Raw genomic sequence first — 19,520 nt, 5'->3', positions numbered from 1 at the left:
GAGATCAATCAGTTCCATCTGCAGCTCCCGTGGCGCTGTTTCAGGGTCTTGTGTGACTGAATCTTGGATGGCACTTATAAAGATGCAGATAAACAGATAAAGGTGTTTTGCTGAGCCTGCAAGCTTGATTTTAACCACTGAACTGTAGCCATCAGTTCCTGCGTTGATTGGCTGTTAGGATAATCAGCATGCTTGGTAGAAAAGTGACTGCTGATGTTATATTCCTCTGAAACAGCAATGGTTTCTCAACTAATTAGACATACAGCCTTTGACCAGACTTCAGTGAAAAAGTATTTAGTAGTCCATTCTATATTTAACACTGGGCACTCACTGTTGACTTTGTTTTCTCTGGCCCACTCATGGTTGAAGAAGGGTTCAGAGCAGTAGCAGAGTAAAAACAGAACAGTCAAGTCAATGTATCACTGCACCTTCTGCGCTACCTGGTGGAACCACTGGGCATTACAGCACAACCTGGTGGAACCACTCGGCATTACAGGACAAGGTCAAATGAATGTAGTCATGGTTTTTATATGATTTGGGTGATTCTGTACCAATCTTTTGTGGGTTGGATTGTAATGATCAACGGGCCGGATGTGGCCCACGGGGCGTAGCTTTCCCACCACTGGTCTAGAATTTTGGTGCATTAAAAAACTACATTGGTGCTTTTAGGGGTACATGGTGTCGTCACTTTTGCTTTTGTACCATGATACATGCATGTTCCTCTTTTGGAACCTAGAAAAGGTGCAAAATGCACTTAGTAGTCATTTTATTTGCATTATTACAGTACATTATTGTTGTAATGTAAATTTATCATTTTCTATCCTTATTTCAGAGGGGGGAAAGTTGCACTGTTAAATTTGTCAGACTGTTAGGGTTGTCCCCCAAGGTTCTGTTTTTATACCCTTGACATTTTGGGGACACTCATTACTTTGTTCATTCTAGAATACCCCAAACCTATATTCTCATGAAAACACACGGTGTTGTCACTATCGCTTTGTCAACTTGACATTTTGGGAACACTCAAAAGTTAGGCTACATTCCCAGAAAGAGTAAATTTTTGGGTAAACTGTGTTGTCACTGTCACCTTTGTACCATTGACATTTGAGCTAATACACTTTGGCATCATACCTCTCTCTCTCTCTCTCTCCCTTTTGGACCTGTAAGAGGTCCAAAACGCACCTTGTTGTCCAATATTTACCTCCTATTGAGGTAGGAATTTTGCACCCCCTATTTCTGACCCAACAAATCCACTGTCAGACTTTTAGGGATATCCCCCAAGGTTCTGTTTTAATACCCATGGTATTTTGGGAACATGCAATTTAAAAAAATAAATAAATAAAAAATCCTGGAACACTGAAAAATTAAGCTAAATTCTGAGGAAAAAGAAAATTTTGTTACTTGTAGTGATACACCATTTTTGTCACCTTTGTAGCTTTGACATTTGACCTAATACAGTTTGGGAAATTAGCTGTTCCCCTTTTCAGACACCTTGTAGTCCAATAATTAGCCATTTTACAGCACGTTAGTATAGGAATGTCAGTTTGACCCCTTTTGCACATATATTGCTGACTTTAAAAAATAGCAAAAATAAAAATATCAACCAAGCGACGACTTCTAGCTCTGAATAGATGTAAGTTGTGACACTCCTAAATCTTCACTAAGCACCACTGCACTTGTATGAAATGTAGTTGTTTTAGTCAGACTTACGCTCAAATAATAGGATGTACTTACAGTGGGTACGGAAAGTATTCAGAAATGTTTCTTTTTTATATTGCAGCCATTTGCTAAAATCATTTCATTTTTTTCCACATTAATGTACACACAGCACCCCATATTGACAGAAAAAAAATTGAATTGTTGATATCTTTGCAGATTTATTAAAAAAGAAAAACTGAAATATCACACAGCCATAACTATTCTGACCTTTTGCTCAGTATTTAGTAGAAGCACCCTTTTGAGCTAATACAGCCAGGAGTCTTTTTGGGAATAATGCAACAAGTTTTTCACACCTGGATTTGGGGATCATCTCCTTGCAGATCCTCTTCAGTTCTGTCAGGTTGGATGGTGAACGTTGGTGGACAGCCATTTTCAGGTCTTTCCAGAGATGCTCGATTGGGTTTACGTTAGTGCTCTGTCTGGGCCATTCAAAAACAGTCACGGAGTTGTTCTGAAGCTACTCCTTCGGTATTTTAGCTGTGTGCTTAGGTCGTTGTCTTTTTTTTTTAAGGTGAACCTTCGGCCCAGTCTGAGGTTCTGAGCACTCTGGAGAAGGTTTTCGTCCAGGATATCCCTGTACTTGGCCTTATTCATCTTTCCTTCGATTGCAACCAGTCATCCTGTCCCAGGAGCTGAAAAACTCCCCCACAGCATGGTGCTTCACTGTTGGGACTGTATTGTACAGGTGATGAGTAATGCCTCGTTTTCTCCACACATGCCACTTAGAATTAAGGCCAACAATTTCTATCTTGGTCTCATCAGACCAGAGAATCTTATTTCTCATCATCTTGGAGTCATTCAGGTTTTTTTTTTCTTCTAGCAAACTCCATGCAGGCTTTCATGTCTTTCACTGAGAAGAGGATTCCGTCGACCTACCATAAAGCCCCGACTGGTGGAGGGCTGCAGTGATGGTTGACTTTCTCGAACTTTCTTCCATCTCCCGACTGCATCTCTGTAGCTCAGCCACAGTGATCTTTGGGTTCTTCTTGACCTCTCTCACCAAGGCTCTTCTCCCCCAATTGCTCAATTTGGCCTGACGGCCAGCTCCAGGAAGGGTTCTGATCGTCCCAAACGTCTTCCATTTCAGGATTATGGAGGCCACTGTGCTCTTAGGAACCTGAAGTGCAGCCAAATTTATTGTTTAGTTTTTTTTGTAACCTTGGCCAGATCTGTGCCTTGCCAGAATGCTGTCTCTGAGCTCTTCAGGCAGTTCCTTTGACCTCATGATTCTCATTTGCCCTGACATGCACTGTAAGCTGTAAGGTCTTATATAGACAGGGGTGTGGCTTTCCTAATCAAGGCCAATCAGTGTAATCAAACAAAGCTGGACTCCAATGAAGGTGTAGAACCATCTTAAGGATGATCAGAAGAATTGGACAGCACCCGAGTTAAACCTCTGCGTTTTGTGAGTTATGAGCTGTCTTTTGGTCCAGGAATGGTCCAAAATTAATTCTGATAGATGCACGTCTGAGCTGCGACTACAGGAAACATTTGGTTGAGGTTGTTGCTGTCAAAGGATGTTCAACCAACCACTTATTCACTTACTTTTTCCTCCCTGTCCTATACATATCGTTGTTTGTATGGTATTAGATTAAGCAGACTGTTTATTCTTATGATTTAGATGCATAGCAGACTACATTTGATGATCGATTTATGCAGAAATGTAAGAAATTCCAAAGGGTTCCCACTGTGTTTCGATTTTGTCTTGCACGCCAGACTCGTTGCACTCTCCACAGGTGGTTGTCGAGTGTACACCGATGACCACGCCATACAAGTATGCAGTTACACGCTGACTTGTGCGATTGTGCTATGCGTTAACCACAAGGGGGTTGGGGGTGAGGGCGGGGGACTCCGCTGGGGCAGGGGCCACTAAAGGTAGACACTTGGGATTCCACGGGCACTTTCCATTCCATCCACACCATCTTCATCAAAATGCATTCTGCTCGAACGTCTATTTAGTCACATTTTTGTTGCTGGTGCCGTCTTTGGGTGGACTGGTCCAGGCATTAACTCTTTGCTGCCCTCCTTCTTTCACAGGAGCAGATTGGCAGCGTCATGGTTTGGCTCAGTGGCACCCTTGTGAGCGGCTGCATTTCCTGGAATAAGCTGGAACCCGAGCCCTGAAAGCCACACCATGGAGCACCTGTAGAACCCCCGCCGGTACCCCCAGGGCCTCAGACAAACAAACAAGCGACAACAATCTCTGATCTGCTACAGGAGAGTCTTCATTATCTATTTAGGTCAACCACCAACTGTGACAACTGTATTGCTTGACCTACGGGCACCGCGGCCATGAGGCCCAAGACGTTCCCGGCAGCACCCTACGTGGGCAACACACGCCAAAGGCTCCAGGAGATCAAGGAGGGCCTGAAGCAGCCAGCCAAGCTGGTGAGCCAGGCACTGCATGGGGGTGGCCAGCGGGCCGAGGGCGCCGGCCGCCCCACCGACTGCAAGGGCGGCAAGGACGCGGGCGGGCGACAGCAGCCCGTGCGGCCGCCGCAGAAGTTCAACAACTACCAGAGTGCCCTGCGTGAGATCCGCAAGTCGCTCATGCCCTTTGCCAACGAGTCAGGAGCCTCGTCGGGGTCCAGTCAACCAGCCGTCGAGGTCAACCGGCAGATGCTGCAGGAGCTCGTCAACGCCGGATGTGACCAGGTGACATGCCCACTATTTCACTACCACCACTACTACAGTATGTCTTTCCTTTCCTTCCACTGGAACGCAGCTCTTCTCCCTCAAAACTGTTATCTTTCAACGGCTACCTTGGGCACACGGCAATGATAGACTAACAGCTAGTTTAGACAAGGGGTTCTCTGTTTTTCTCCCCCCCCCCCCCCCCCCAAGCACCTCCTTTTAATCTTAAGGCCAGTTAAAGGACATATGTGGTCTTCGTGGTCCATATTTCACCAACAAGTTGTCTTTATGTATTTTTTGCTCAAGAAAATGAAAGTGGCAGTCATTTCCAAAATCAATCATTTTTGGAGCAACTGTTAAATAACAAAATGCATTTGGAACACACCTTTTTCATCTCCAAACTCGACAGACCCCCATGTCTTGGTGTGACGTAGAGGGCAGAAGCGAAGACCAAATTCATTGCATATCCGTTGTGGAAAAAGGAATGTATTTTATGATAGAGTGGCAGTATTCACTCATTTATACACCCAGTGCAGTTATTAGGCAAGTCTTATTTTTGAGGATTATTTTTATTAATCACCAACCACAGTGCTTTTGGTTAATCCAAAATCTTAATAAACCTCAAACAAGAATGTTTAAGAAAGTAAAAGAGAAATTTAGGCTTTCTTAGGAGAATATCAATATGTGAACAATTACTGGGCAGCTTTTGGTGTGCAGAATTATTACGCAACTACCGCTAAATAATACCCCCCCAACCCCATTTCACTTTTATTTTCATTTAAGTGAGAATTATAAACAAACAACTAAAATTTCCAATAGAAATTGATAGAAACTGATGTATATTTAAAAAACAAAAAAGTGACCAATATAGCCACCCTTCTCTGGAGCTCTGTGCCCGTTAGTGATCCAGCCATGGACCCATCCATCTGGTCCATCAAGAGTTACTCTCATTTCATCAGTCCATAAAACCTTTGCGAAATCTTTCTTCATATATTTCTTGGCCCAGTCTGAACACTTCAACTTATGTGTCTTGTTGAGTGGCAGTCTTTTTTCAGCTTTCCTTACCTTGGCCATGTCTCTCAACACTAAATATCTTGTACTTCGAGGTATTTTAGGTAGGTTGCAATTCTGAAATATGACAGAACTTAAAGATAATGGGTTCCTGGTAGCTTCACACTTGATTCTTCTCAAATCCTTTCTTTCAACGCATTTCTTACAATCCTGGTGACTATTCTCGACAAAACGTTTGAAGGTTCTGTGATCCATCCATCCATCCATCCATTTTCTGTACCGCTTATCCTCACTAGTGTCGCATCACGCATCAAAATTTTAGATATCTTAACAGTGCTGCATCCCTCTGAGAGACTTTTGATAATGTTTGACTTTTCAGAGTCACTTAAATCTCTCTTTTTTGGGCCCATTTTGCCTAAAGAAATGAAACTGCCTCATAATTACGCACACCATTAAATAGTTTGGTGAGCTCCCAAGGCCACACACTGTAGGGCAGCTGTGGACCAATGGTTAAGATCATCGCCTGCCACCGTGGGGGACATAGGTTCAAGACCCCGAGTGGATCATCCGCCAACATCCCCCGGACTCACGGCTGTGGTGTCCTTGAGCAAAACACTGATACCCTGATATGCTCCCCGGGCACTTCAGCTGCCCCCTGCTCCAGTGGGTTCCACTAACGTGTATGTGTTCACTGTGATGGGTAAAATACAGAGAACAAATTTCGTGTGCATGCATGCATGTTCATGACAATAAAAGGTGATTCTTCTTCTTCTTAAATCCATTAAGAATTCAAGTTATTCCAGTTGGGAGCTAGGATATACAGTATGCCTAAAAGTCATGATATTGTCAAAATACTTTATTACGGAATAATGCTGCACACGGTGTACAGTATAGCGTAGCTGTCGAGTGGAATCCCATCACCTCCAAAATGATAACTTTTCTTGAAATAAAATTTTAAAAAAGACTGCTTGCTTGAGTTTCAAAACACCAGCTTTGTTCAAGTTGGTATACGCTTATCTCTCTCTCCTACGCCTTTTCCCACTAAACTGCCGGGTCGGCTGCACTTGTCTTTAACCTCCAGGAACTCCTGTTCTGAGCACCCTCTGCCTTCACTTTGAAGTGGAGCAAATCCTGATGTACTTTTTCTTTCAGGCTCTTCTTTGCCCTTCCTCTTTGTCTTTTTCCTTTTACCTGTATAGTCATAGTCTCCCTAACAGGGTCTTCTTTCTCCATCCTCATCACATCCATACCACCACATCCTGATTTCCTTCACCTTCTCATTGATATCATCACACCTTATATTGCTGTCATATATCGTTGCACTATCATATGACCAAGAGCTAGGACTCCAAAATTATGTTCAATCCACAATCGCTAATTTAATATGCTGAAAAATTACCAATTTATTACGGTGTCATTAAAAACATACAAACATGGCGGGCAGGCGAGTGCCACATCCTTGCAAGCCTCATGCAAATGATCTATGGAGAGGAAAATGTTTTGCTCCATAAAATCGGAAATACCGGGTCGAATGTTCTAATATTTTCAGAGGTGTAAGTGGGCATAAATAGGGATGCACCTCATAAAGTTTGGTGAAGATCGGCCGTAGATTTGAGACATAAAGTGATGTAACGCTTTTGGCCTGCAGATCGATGCCCTCGTCATCCGATGTTATGACAGCCAGCCAAAGTCCACGTCTCTCACACAATGTCAGCTACAGAAACACTCTATTGGGACATCTTAGAGGCATTTATGGTGTAATGAATCTGCAAAGCTCGACGTTGCTGCATAGATCATTTTACATTTGATACTATGGGAGTCCTGGATGCACATGTCATGGAAACAATTAGTCCCAGCCCTGGAACAATGAGTGCCTGCAATTTATCATCCTGGAATACAAATAGAGTAATCATCCGCTAACGTCACGGTTTTGCTTTGCGGTCCCGCTATATTGCAGATTTGTATTGCTTTTGTTACTTGTTTCTTTTGTACTGTTTATACAATATTTTTGTTATCCATTACTCTTGCTCTCTCAATATATTGTCTTTCGGCCTGCCATAATAGCAAAATGCTTTAGAATGCTATATTTTCCCAAAAACCTTTACAATAATTTTTTTTTTTTTTTGACGCCACTGATATAATAATATTGGAGCATAATAAAGAATTGTACACACCTTAAAAATTCTGCCCTGGTAATAAAACATATGAACACATCTGTGTAATGTTCTCTGAACTTAAAAGTAAAGTTTGAGTTAACCCTTTTTTGTTTGGTATCTTGACACAGCAGTGAAGTCTTCAAACAATTTTACATATTTTTATTTACTAAATCTTAACAGCGGCACGGTGCGCATCTGCCACACAGTTCTGAGGACCGGGGTTCAATCCCCGGCCCCGCCTGTGTGGAGTTTGCATGTTCTCCCCGTGCCTGTGTGAGTTTTCTCCGGGCACTCCGGTTTCCTCCCACATCCCAAAAACATGCATGGTAGGTTAATTGAAGAATCTAAATTGCCCGTACGTGTGAATGTGAGTGCGAATGGTTCTTTGTTTATGTGTGCCCTGCGAGTGGCTGGCAACCAGTTCAGGGTGTACCCCGCCTCCTGCCCAATGATGGCTGGGATAGGCTCCAGCACTCCAGCGACACTTGTGAGGATAAGCGGCTCAGAAAATGGATGGATGGATGGATAAATCTTAACAACCGAACCAGAGGTTTAGAAGTTATGTTTGTTCAAAACTTTTGTTTTGTTTCATAATGGCATTTCAGATATGCACAGATTTGATTGGCTGAAGGGGGTGGCTGAACTCTCATGCAATTGGACATTTCAACACTACCGTAAAGTCTGCAATCTCTTTGTGTCCCCCCGTATGTCTTGAATTATAACCTTTCTTTTTGGCTACGGTGTGGATACGCATGGGACTGCTTCTGGGTTCATACGCGGACCGCGGTCTGCCACTTATTGACCTCTGTATGTCGCCACGATCGAGCGAGGCAAGTTGTGCCTCTGTGGATGCAGACTCGCCATGTTTTATGCGTCCCTAATCATTTATGTGCATCTCAGATGCAGGACGCGAGTCAAAACGAAATTCTGACTCTGAAACGTGTTGATAAAATAATAAATACCGGGCCGATTGTTCTGATATTTTCAGAGGTGTACGTGGGCATAAAAAGGGAGAAATTTGTGATGCAATCAATACAAAATTAAGGTGATGTGGAAATGAGTCTGCGGAAATGAATCTTCAAAAATTACTTCGTGGCGTGACGTTGCTATAGCTTCTTTCCTCAAGGAGACATTTCAGCTGTCAATATTTTAAACATGAAGCCTTCCAACGTGTTTGACGTGTGCCCCAACTAGTCTAAACATGGCATTCTGATTAATATTGCGTTTGTGGAATAAGAATCAATCCGATAAATTCATCAATCTTCATTAATCCCAGGGGGCAGTCATGTTGAGGAATATCGGCTCTGCTCTCGACTGAAAATAACGTCACAAGTGCCCTCGCTCTTGCATTAAAATACTGGACTACATTCTTCAAAAAGAAACACTTTTTCATCCATCCATCCATCTTCCATACCACTTATCACGAGTGTCGCAGGCGTGCTGGAGCCTCTCCCAGCTGACTCTGGGCGAGAAGCAAGATACACCCTGAACTAGTCGCCAGCCAATTGCAGGGCACACGTAGCCAAACGACCACTCCCACTCACATTCACACCTACGGGCAATTTAGAGTCATCAACCAACCAACCAACCATGCATGTCTTTGGGATGTGGGAGGAAACCGGAGTACCCGAAGAAAACCTATGCATGCAAACTCCACACACGCGAGGCCGGATTTGAACTCAGGTCCTCAGAACTGTGAGGTTCTTGGAAATATAAAACTATTCATTTAATTTTACACCTTTTGTTATAAAAATCCAAACTGTCAGATTTATGTAATTATATATCACAGTCATAGCAGAGCTTTTAGTTGGCCCAAATCTAAGGTAAGGAGGCGTAATTGGTTTATTATGGTATAGTGTGTTTTATTGGCTGCAGTTCTATTATACATTGGGATAGATTAAATTAATTAATTAGAAAACCATGAAAAATAACCCCAATAAATAATAAATACAAATACTACTTTCAAAGTGCAAAATAAATAAAGTTCAGCTCAGTTATTTTTTAACTGTTAGTATATGGTGGGAACAGCATTTACTTTCTCCACAGGTGCGGCAATACACTTATAAACTTCTTGATGCAACGGGTGTGTAGTTTTATTGACATTCCAGTCTTTCCTACAAGACTGGAATCTATTTCCGGTGATGGGCAGCTGGCCCGGCAGGCTGAACTTAAAGGAAACGTCAATAAAAATATAATGGCTTACTTAAATAAGAAATTACGTAGGTAACAAATCAAAAGTAACAACAAGTGTACATTTTCTTGCAGAGTTTGCACTCCTCACTGGAGCATTGAATTTTACATGGCTTCCTAAAAAGATATTGCAAAGCCTTTTCAAAATTTAGGTCCATAGCATCATGTCCATGGACAGAAATTTTGAAGCAGGTGGCCAGGTCTTCTCCTTGTGATTGCGGAGCTCTGTTATTAATTGAAAAGATCAAAACTGCACCAATAAAAATGAGTTGTTTTTTTTTGCTCATGAAAATGATGCTCTAACCCTATTCATTGTTGTAAAGCCAGTGTGAGAGATGCTTGGTCTTTGTGGTGCTCTGTGAACTTCTGCTCCAAACTTAAAAAAAAAAAAAAAAAAAGAAAAAAGCCCTCTTTCCTGGGCCTTTCTTAGCTGTAGGTTTGTGCATTCTGCACAATCAACAAAATATCCCTAAAATGTAGCAATAATATCACCAAATGAACAAAAAAAAATTTTTTTTAATAACTGAAGATAAATGCAACTGCTAAATTTACCGTGCTGTCTCACATACAGCCATGACTTCTTAAACTGAGGCATTTTGAGCCACTCTGTGTCAAATGCAGTAGTTGTTTATTGTTTGCTAATGCAGTAATAAGACAAAATAAATTAGGAGCCTCACCTGTTCCTTCTGAACTAGCAGACTCAACAGCATGTTGGCGTGTCTTCACGACGAGACTTTTTCATGATTCACTTGAAATATTGTTCAATATTATCCGTGTGGATGAGATGTCATTCGTGTCAACTGATGAGCAGAACCGCTCCATGCAATACAAACATAGCGTGCGTTACTAGTGTCTATGCACATGATTAGCTTCTAGCTACATTAACAGAGAGACTGCTTAATATAACATGAATTTGACTGGTTTGGCGACGTATTTGTACAGTTTTTTTTTTTTTTTTTTTTTTTTTGGGTGATGGCGTTACTTGTTTACCTTATTTCTTACCGTCGACTGTTTGTGTCACTCGTGAGTCGCGCTGGCGGCCTGCTTCGAGTGTCGTTTCAGTCGCAAACGTTTCTTTCAGAAGAATTAATCTTTTTAGTGAACGAACTGAACTTGAATCAATTTATGAAATGATACATTCTTTTAGCTTGGCCGCCGCACGCCAGCATTGTCACTCACTTCGGCGAATGACCAATGAGCAGCCAGTCAGGCAGGGGGGGAACTGAAGAGTGATTCATTCAGTGATATGGTGTACTGAAGAAACTGAAGAGTGATTCGTTGTAAAGTCAAAACGTCGTAGGTCGAGTGCGTCGTAACTCGAGGACTTCCTGTACAGTAATTAATGTATCCACTTTTGTGACATTTTTGTTTGTTGGTGTGCCTTGAGAGTTTTCAATTGTAAGATATGTTCCTTGGCTACATAAAGGTTGGAAATCACTGCTCTAGTCAGATCAAGGATTCTAATCAGTCAGGTCAAACCAACATTACATGACAGAAATAATGGGTGCTAACTTATCGTATTTTCACGACCATAAGGCGCACTTAAAAGTCTTCAATTTTCTCCAAAATGGACGGGCGCCTTATAATGCGGCGCGCCTTATGTGTGCACAGAGTTCCAAAATCTATAAATGTTTTCATGTGCTGAGCGCTCCGCTTGATTGACTGGGAGCATTTCCTGCCGACACGCTGCTTTAGATAGAGGAAGGCGGACGTGACCGAGGACAGCATGCGGACGTAAAGAGGGAAGGGTGCGCGTGACAGAGGATGCTAAAGACATGCCCCCAGTAGGTATATAGTTCAGGTATGTGCATCGGTTTGGCTAAGGACCCCCGAAAATGACTGCGGTCAAGCCAGCCTCCACTCCTAAAGTAGCAGTCCAGCCAGCCGCCCCTAATTTTGTTCATACTAGGCATTACGGTAATAAGTCGCCAACTCGTGGCGAAACCCACCTTCAAAATAAAAGTCTCCCAATAATACGGACGTATCTCATACATTTTATTTAACAGAATTTTTCTGTCAGGGGTATCCATCCATCCATTTTCTGAGGCGCTTCTCCTCACTAGGGTCGCGGGTGTGCTGGAGCCTATTCTAGCTAACATCGGGCAGGAGGCAGTGTACACCCTGAACCGGTGGCCAGCCAATCGCAGGGCACATACAAAGAAACAACCATTCACACTCACATTCACACCTACGGGCAATTGAGAGTCGTCAATTAACCTAGCATGCATGTTTTTGGGATGTGGGAGGAAACTGGAGTGCCTGGAGAAAACCCACACAGGCACAGGGAGAACATGCAAACTCCGCAGAGGCGGGGCTGGCGATTGAACCCCGGTCCTCAGAACTGTGAGGCAGACGCTTTAACCAGTCGTCCACCGTGCCGCCTCAGTCAGGTGTAATGACAGCAAAATATGAAGTTTTCAGAGACTTTTATTTTTAAATACAATATCAGATCTTCATCAAACGTTTTTTTAGTCGAGTCCTTGGTGGTCTGTCACACAGATGTGGACCAGTCTTGCGATACCAGTGGGATTATGTTGGGGTGGCTTTGGCTCAGTTGGTAGAACAGGTTCGAATCCCTGCTACGACTGTCCGCATGTCGAAGTGTCCTCGGGCAAGATACTGAACCCTAATTTGCTCCCAGTAGGACTCGCATGGCAGCAGTAGCCCATTGGTTTAAGAATGTGTGTGTGAATGTGAGGCTTTGTAAAGTGCTTTGGGCACTGTGATGATGTAGATAAAGCACTATATAAGTGCAGTCCATTTACCATTTATTTTTCCTAAGATATCAAATAAACTACATTTTTTAATGTATCTCAAGATTCAAATGAACTTTGCTGGTTGTATTCCTTAACCAAAGAGCACTGACGTCCGTATTATTGGGAAGTTTTTATTTTGAAGGTGGCTTTCGCCACGAGTTGGCGACCTATTACCGTAATGCCTAGTATGAACAAAATTAGGGGCGGCTGGCTTGACTGCTACTTTACGAGTGGGGGCTGGCTTGAGCGCAGTCGAAAATGGCACCTACGAAAAGACACGCTTACAAAGCACAGTTTAGACTGCAAGCTATTTTAGTTACGTGGAGGAAAATGGGAATCGAGCAGCTGCGAGAGAATTAAAGATCAATGAATCCATGGTTCGCAAGTGGAAGAAGCAGGAACACGAGCTTCGCCAAGTCAAGAAGACGAAGCTGAGTTTCCGCGGGAACAAGGCGAGATGACCTTGGAAGACCAACTCGAGCAATGGATTAATGAGGAAAGAACAGCCGGGAGAAGAGTCTCTACAGTCACTATTCGACTGAGTGCAATAACTGAGCATGACGAAGGAACTCCAACCGTTGGACATTGTTGTAAACAGGGCGTTCAAAGTGAAGTTGCGAGCGGCATGGGAGCCATGTATGACAGATGGCGAACACATCTTTACTAAGACCAGGAGGCAGCGCCGGGCGAGTTACGCCGCAATTTGTGAATGGATTGTGGATGCTTGGGCTAACTTCTCTGCTTGCACTGTTGTTTGAGCTTTCGTAAAAGCCGGCATCATTTCTGAGGAGCCGCACGGCAACGAGACTGACTCAGACAATGACGAGAGGGAACCTGGCATGTTTGATGGAGAACTTGCCCAGCTGTTTATTTCGGATACAGAACATGAGGATTGATGGATTTGTGGATGAGGATTGATCAAAAAATGTGAGTACATTGTTAAATACTTCAATAAATACAACTCAGTTTTGCTCCAGCTGCCTTTTTAAAATCATTGTTTTAGCATGCATGCATCCTACTGTGTGTTTTAAGCTAGCGTATGTTTTACCATGCCTGCGCCCAATAATACGGTGCGCCTTCTGTATGTGTTAAATACAGAAATAGGCCCCGTAACTGAGACTGCGCCTTTTAATAGGGTGCACCTATGGTCGTGAAAATACGTTACTGTAATTAAATTACTTTATTTTTAATGAAATTACTTCACTCACACCGAAACCTTAGAGCATGATTCGACAGAACGGCGATCACGGCTTTTGGAGGGGACTGTACATGATAGATAATACAAAAAAAAACAACTAAAAAAAGTCTACTTTAGCAAGGGTTAACTTTATAAATGTGGTATTACAAAGTCCAATGACAAATTGCAACTTTTTTTTTTTTCTCTCGTTCGGGTGGTAGGTCAAGCAGCATGGAGGATCTGTATCCATTTTATGCCCCAACTGTTTTACTGTGTCACAGTGGAGTTTTTAAGCTGCCGCTGTGGTTTCTTAGTATTTTAATTATTTATTGAGAATTAGAGCCGATCGGTCGAACAGACCAAAGTTTCTAGAGGGGAGTGAGAGATGAAGACAAAGGACAAAGCACTAATTGTAAACAAGATGAGAAAATTCAATCATTACATATCTAGAAAAATGAAATATTAGGAGTGTTGTATGGGACAGTAGTGCTACACCCTGTGAGGGAAGGACAGGACACGATAGGACAGGACAAAGACAGGAGAAGAAGATTGCAGGACAAGGGTCGTGAACCCGGCTGTACAACTGAAGCGTGGTGGGAGTGGGTATGTAAATTATAAACGTCTGTAGGACAAGTGTGTGAGTGAGGGGATACCCAAGCAATTCGCATATACATGAGTTCTTTGTCGTCATAAGTGAGTGGCCCCACACCCAGCGAAAAATTCCCAAGTGTGTGTGCCTGTGGACACATGCAAGTGAATTGACACCGTTTCGCATGCACAATGACTGACATAACTGTCCTGTAATTGCTGTGCCTGCACTGGCTGAGGACTCCACCGAATCAATCGAAAGGTGGGATCGGGCCCAGGAGTCCACCCGAGAGCAGGCCGGTGGATGAGACACATCCCACACTGAAGGACCCAGGGCGTTCCGCTGGCCCTACTTAAGCGCCCCGACAACCGGCCACCCGGAGGAGGCCGCAGGGACCTAATGACCCCCCCCCCCCCAGCCAACCCACCGCCCCACAGGGCGCTCGGACCAGGAAACGGCACTGACGTGCTGAAACCCCATCTGACACCTGCACCCTCCCGACCCCATACCAGTCCCCCAGGAACCCCTGGATATGTATGTGCCCAGATGTGCCTAGTGAGAAAAATGTGTGATGTGAGTTTGTGCTAGGTGAGTGATTAAGAGGTATGCAGGTCGGGCCCATCAGGCAGGACAACCACAGGGCCGCCCCACCCGTCCCCGCAGCACCGACCCCGGAACCCACCACATACACACTCCAGCCAGCACCCATTACCCATCCCAGAGTGTGGGAGATGGACCCCCGCAAACCAGGCAGGGACGAAAACTAAACTCGGTCTAAAATGTGTGAGAGAGAAAAGAGACAAGAAAAATAAATAAATAAATACAAATAATAAAAAAAAAAAACACAAGTACATAAATGAATCAGGAAAAAATAGAGAATGACAAATAGAATAATAATAAAACTACAACAACAACCTCGACAACAAAGAATACTTAATGTCAGTTGGCACACTACCCAGGCAAAGGAATCAAGAGTCTAGACTTAGGAAGGGTTGAGGAAGGGTGACCAGCTATCTACGTATAGATGTAATTGTTTTTTTTCGTTTTGCTGATATTTTTTCTAACACAATATATTCTATGATGAGATTTAGAGATCCATCCATCCATCCATTTTCTGAGCCGCTTCTCCTCACTAGGGTCGCGGGCGTGCTGGGGCAGGAGGCGGGGTGCACCCTGAACTGGTTGCCAGCCAATCGCAGGACACATACAAACAAACAAACAACCATTCGCACTCACAGTCACACCTACGGGCAATGTAGAGTCTCCAATTAATGCATGTTTTTGGGATGTGGGAGGAAACCGGAGTGCCCGGAGAAAACCCACGCAGGCACAGGGAGAACATGCAAACTCCACACAGGCGGGGCCAGGGATTGACGCTCTAACCAGTCGTGCACCGTGCCGCCAGATTTAGAGATGATGATGTTAATAGCTTGTTTTTCCAGTTGAATAGAATTGTTTTCTTAGCTGTAGCTAAAGCGACGAGTAACTATTGTAAATATTTATTAGGGAGGTCGATTATGCTTAAGTGATTGGCTGGCAACCAGTTCAGGGTGTACCCCGCCCCCTGCCCGATGACAGCTGGGATAGGCTCCAGCACGCCCGCGACCCTAGTGAGGAGAAGCGGCTCAGAAAATGGATGGATGGATGGATTATGCTTAAGTCGCCAAGTATACACAATCTTGGGAAAAGTGGAATCCTGAAATTCTAACTGAGTTTCTGTGGAACCGAAGACCAAAAGCATTGAATTTGTGTGCATTCCCATATAGCATGAAAATAGGTGTCTGGGGTATTTTTGGTGCATTGCGCGCATAGATGGAGAGAAGCCCATTTTATGCATAGTGTACTGAGTAAAGTGTGCTCTATGGAGCACTTTATATTGTCTAAGCTGTAAATTTGTGTTTTTTATCGCTCTAAACATTACATATCTGTATCCAGTAGTTACAGTCAGCGGACATGGAAAGGTCTTCTTCCCATTTAGTGATTGGTAAGTGCATTGATTTAGTGCATGAAATTAAATTTCATTTCGTGACGAATTGCATCTTAATGGAAGCAAATACAGTTTATGCATAGAAGGCAATAACATTAGTCTGCAAGCACCGACTTTTCATTTGAAAATCCCCGTCGTCAATACAGTGAATTGTCAAGGACTGTACGTCTGTTGTTCTGCTTGACCATTGGTCAGTCCTACATGGTCACAAACTGCAAAGAACAGTTGTGATTTCCCTCTCTATTTACTCCAGGGCTTTTTTTTTCCATTGTGGTCAGGCCAGCCGGAAAGTTGAAGTCAAGGCAGCCGCTTCATCCATATACATCCATCCATTTTTTTTTGTACCGCTTATCCTCACTGAGGTTGCGGGCTTACTGGAGCCTATCCCAGCTATCTTTGGGCGAGAGGCGGGGTACACCATGAACTGGTCGCCAGCCAATCGCAGGGCACATATAAACAAGCAACCCTTCGCACTCACATTCACACCTACGGGCAATTTTGAGTCTTCGATCAACCTACCACGCATGTTTTTGGGATGAGGGAGGAAACCGGAGTACCCGGAGAAAACCCACTTCAAAATAAAAGCTTCATATATGACTAAGTTGGACATCAATGCCTTTTTAGGCTTTTAGTTTGAAGTTGGCATTGTAGCGCAGTGTGGAGCTTAATTAAGCGTTCGCACACTGGTGGCTGGCTGACTAGGTTGCGGGCACTTCTACAAAGGAAGCACTTTTTATATGCAGTATTGCCCATATTTTAAATGTAAAAAAAAAACAAAAAACGATCAGGCTCATTTAATCATGGCACCCAAAATCACGATTATAATTTGATTAATTGTAAAGCCCTAATTCAAATACCTGTATCAATAAAATTGATTTTTAAAATGAAATTCAGTGGGATATGTCTTTTGATCAAATTACAGGATATGAAATTGACCCTTAAAGTTAGGAAGACATTGTTAGTTTAAGCTAATTTAGGATAACTTCTTGATGGGTTTATGTTTGCTAATGTTAACATTAGGCTAACAGTAATTTTAGACAATAGTTTCGAGTAGCACATAGTTCAAGTTAGGATTACGTCAGCATTTGGTTGACGGTAGTTTAAGTTTAGGGCTTGGGTTAGCATGTAGTTTTAAGTTAGAATAGGGTTGATGTTAGGGTCACAGATAGTTGAACTTGGCAAAATGTTAGGCTAACTAACGTATTGGAGAGCCTCTTTATTATTATGATTTTACAATGGAGGCCTCTTCCTGGCCCTCTGTGTGCTGCTACTGCTGCCATTGTCAAAGCAGGAAGTCCACATTCAATGGCAGCAGGGTGGATCAGTTCCTTGTTGTCGCCACCAGCGCCTAACCGACCCCCGACCCCCTCCTGTCTATGTATGCGGGACCATCCAGCAACCACAGTACCTCATATACAGTGGGGCAAAAAAAGTATTTAGTCAGCCACCAATTGTGCAAGTTCTCCCACTTAAAAAGATGAGAGAGGCCTGTTATTTTCATCATAGGCATACCTCAACCTTGTGTGTTGTTTGTGCTGTGTGTGTTACATGTGTGTTGGGTGAACTTTGTGTGTTGATGAATTTTGTGTTGATGTGTCTGTGTTGTACATGGTTTGTATGTGTGTTGTGTGTGTTTTGGGTGAGTTTTATGGTTCTGTGTGTTCCTTTTTGCGTATGGTTTTGGTTTGTATGTGTTCTTACATTGTGTGTGTGCGCTGTGTTACGTGTGTTTTCTGTTGATGAGTGTTGTGTGTGTTGTGCATTGTTTGTATTTGTGTTGGGTGAGTTTTGTGTTTGTGTGTGTGGTTTGTTTGTGCTTCTTGTGTGTGAATTGGGTGACTTTTGTGTTGGTGTGTGTGTGTGTGTGTGTATATAGTACAACCCCAATTCCAATGAAGTTGGGACGTTGTGATAAACCTAAATAAAAACAGAATACAATGATTTGCAAATCATGTTCAACCTATATTTAATTGAATACACTACAAAGACAAGATATTTAAACTGATAAAACTGATAAAACTAAACTTCATTGTTTTTAGCAAATAATCATCAACTTAGAATTTTATGGCTGCAACACGTTCCAAAAAAGCTGGGACAGGTGTCAAAAAAGACTGCGGAAGTTGAGGAATGCTCAACAAACACCTGTTTGGAAGATCCCACAGTTGAACAGGCTAATTGGGAACAGGTGGGTGCCATGATTGGTTATAAAAGGAGCTTCCCTGAATTGCTCAGCATTCAAAAGCAAAGATGGGGCGAGGTTCACCTCTTTGTGAACAAGTGTGTGAGAAAATAGTCGAACAGTTTTAAGGACAATATTCATAAACGTACAATTGCCAGGAATTTAGGGATCTACGGTTCATATCATCATCAAAAAGTTCAGATAATCTGGAGAAATCACTGCATGTAAGCGGCAAGGCCGAACACCAACATTGAATGCCCGTGACCTGTGTTCCCTCAGGCGGCACTGCATCAAAACCCGACAGTGTTCTGTGGTCCGACGAGTCCACATTTCAAATTCTTTGGGGAAATTGTGGACGTCGTGTCCTCCGGGCCAAAGAGGAAAAGAACCATCCGGACTGTTATGGATGCAAAGTTCAAAAGCCAGCATCTCTGATGGTATGGGGCTGTGTTAGTGCCAATGACATGGGTAACTTACACATCTGTGAAGGCACCATTAATGCTGAAAGGTACATACAGGTTTTGGAGAAACATATGCTGCCATCCAAGCAACATCTTTTTCATGGACGCCCCTGCTTATTTCAGCAAGACAATGCCAAACCACATTCTGCACGTGTTACAACAGCGTGGCTTCGTAGTAAAAGAGTGCGGGTACTAGACTGGGCTGCCCATAGTCCAGACCTGTCTCCCATTGAAAATGTGTGGCGCATTATGAAGCGTAAAATACGACAACGGAGACCCCGGACTGTTGGACAGCTGAAGCTGTACATCAAGCAAGAATGGGAAGGAATTCCACCTACAAAGCTTCAACAATTGTCCTCAGTTCCCAAATGTTTATTGAATGTTGTTAAAAGAAAAGGTGATGTAACACAATGGTAAACATGAACCTGTCCCAGTTTTTTTGGAACGTGTTGCAGCCATAAAATTTAGTTAATGATTATTTGCTAAAAACAATAAAGTTGATCAGTTTAAACATTAATTATCTTGTCTTTTTAGTGTATTCAATTAAATATAGGTCAAATCATTATATTCTGTTTTTGTTTAACACAACGCCCCAAATTCATTGGAATTGGGGTTATATTTCTGTGTTTGTCTTGTGTGTGTAGTGTGTTATTTTGTGTTAATG

At 43.0% G+C, this 19,520-nt stretch overlaps 1 protein-coding gene across 1 annotated transcript in view; it reads left to right on the top strand.

The window, feature by feature from the left end:
* The window catches only part of lats2 (large tumor suppressor kinase 2), a 46,791-nt gene that overhangs the window by 947 nt on the left and 26,324 nt on the right, over positions 1 to 19,520 (top strand). The window contains exon 2 of the mRNA XM_061792482.1: positions 3,754 to 4,371. Within this exon, the coding sequence (XP_061648466.1) occupies positions 4,009 to 4,371 (363 nt within the window). The 5' untranslated portion in view covers positions 3,754 to 4,008. The remainder of the gene's footprint in view (positions 1 to 3,753; positions 4,372 to 19,520) is intronic.

This window comes from Phyllopteryx taeniolatus, chromosome 12, assembly GCF_024500385.1.
Source record: "Phyllopteryx taeniolatus isolate TA_2022b chromosome 12, UOR_Ptae_1.2, whole genome shotgun sequence".
Classification (NCBI taxonomy): Eukaryota; Metazoa; Chordata; class Actinopteri; order Syngnathiformes; family Syngnathidae; genus Phyllopteryx; species Phyllopteryx taeniolatus.
Note: the sequence above shows the minus strand (reverse complement) of the source record. Positions and strands in the feature narration are given on the sequence as shown.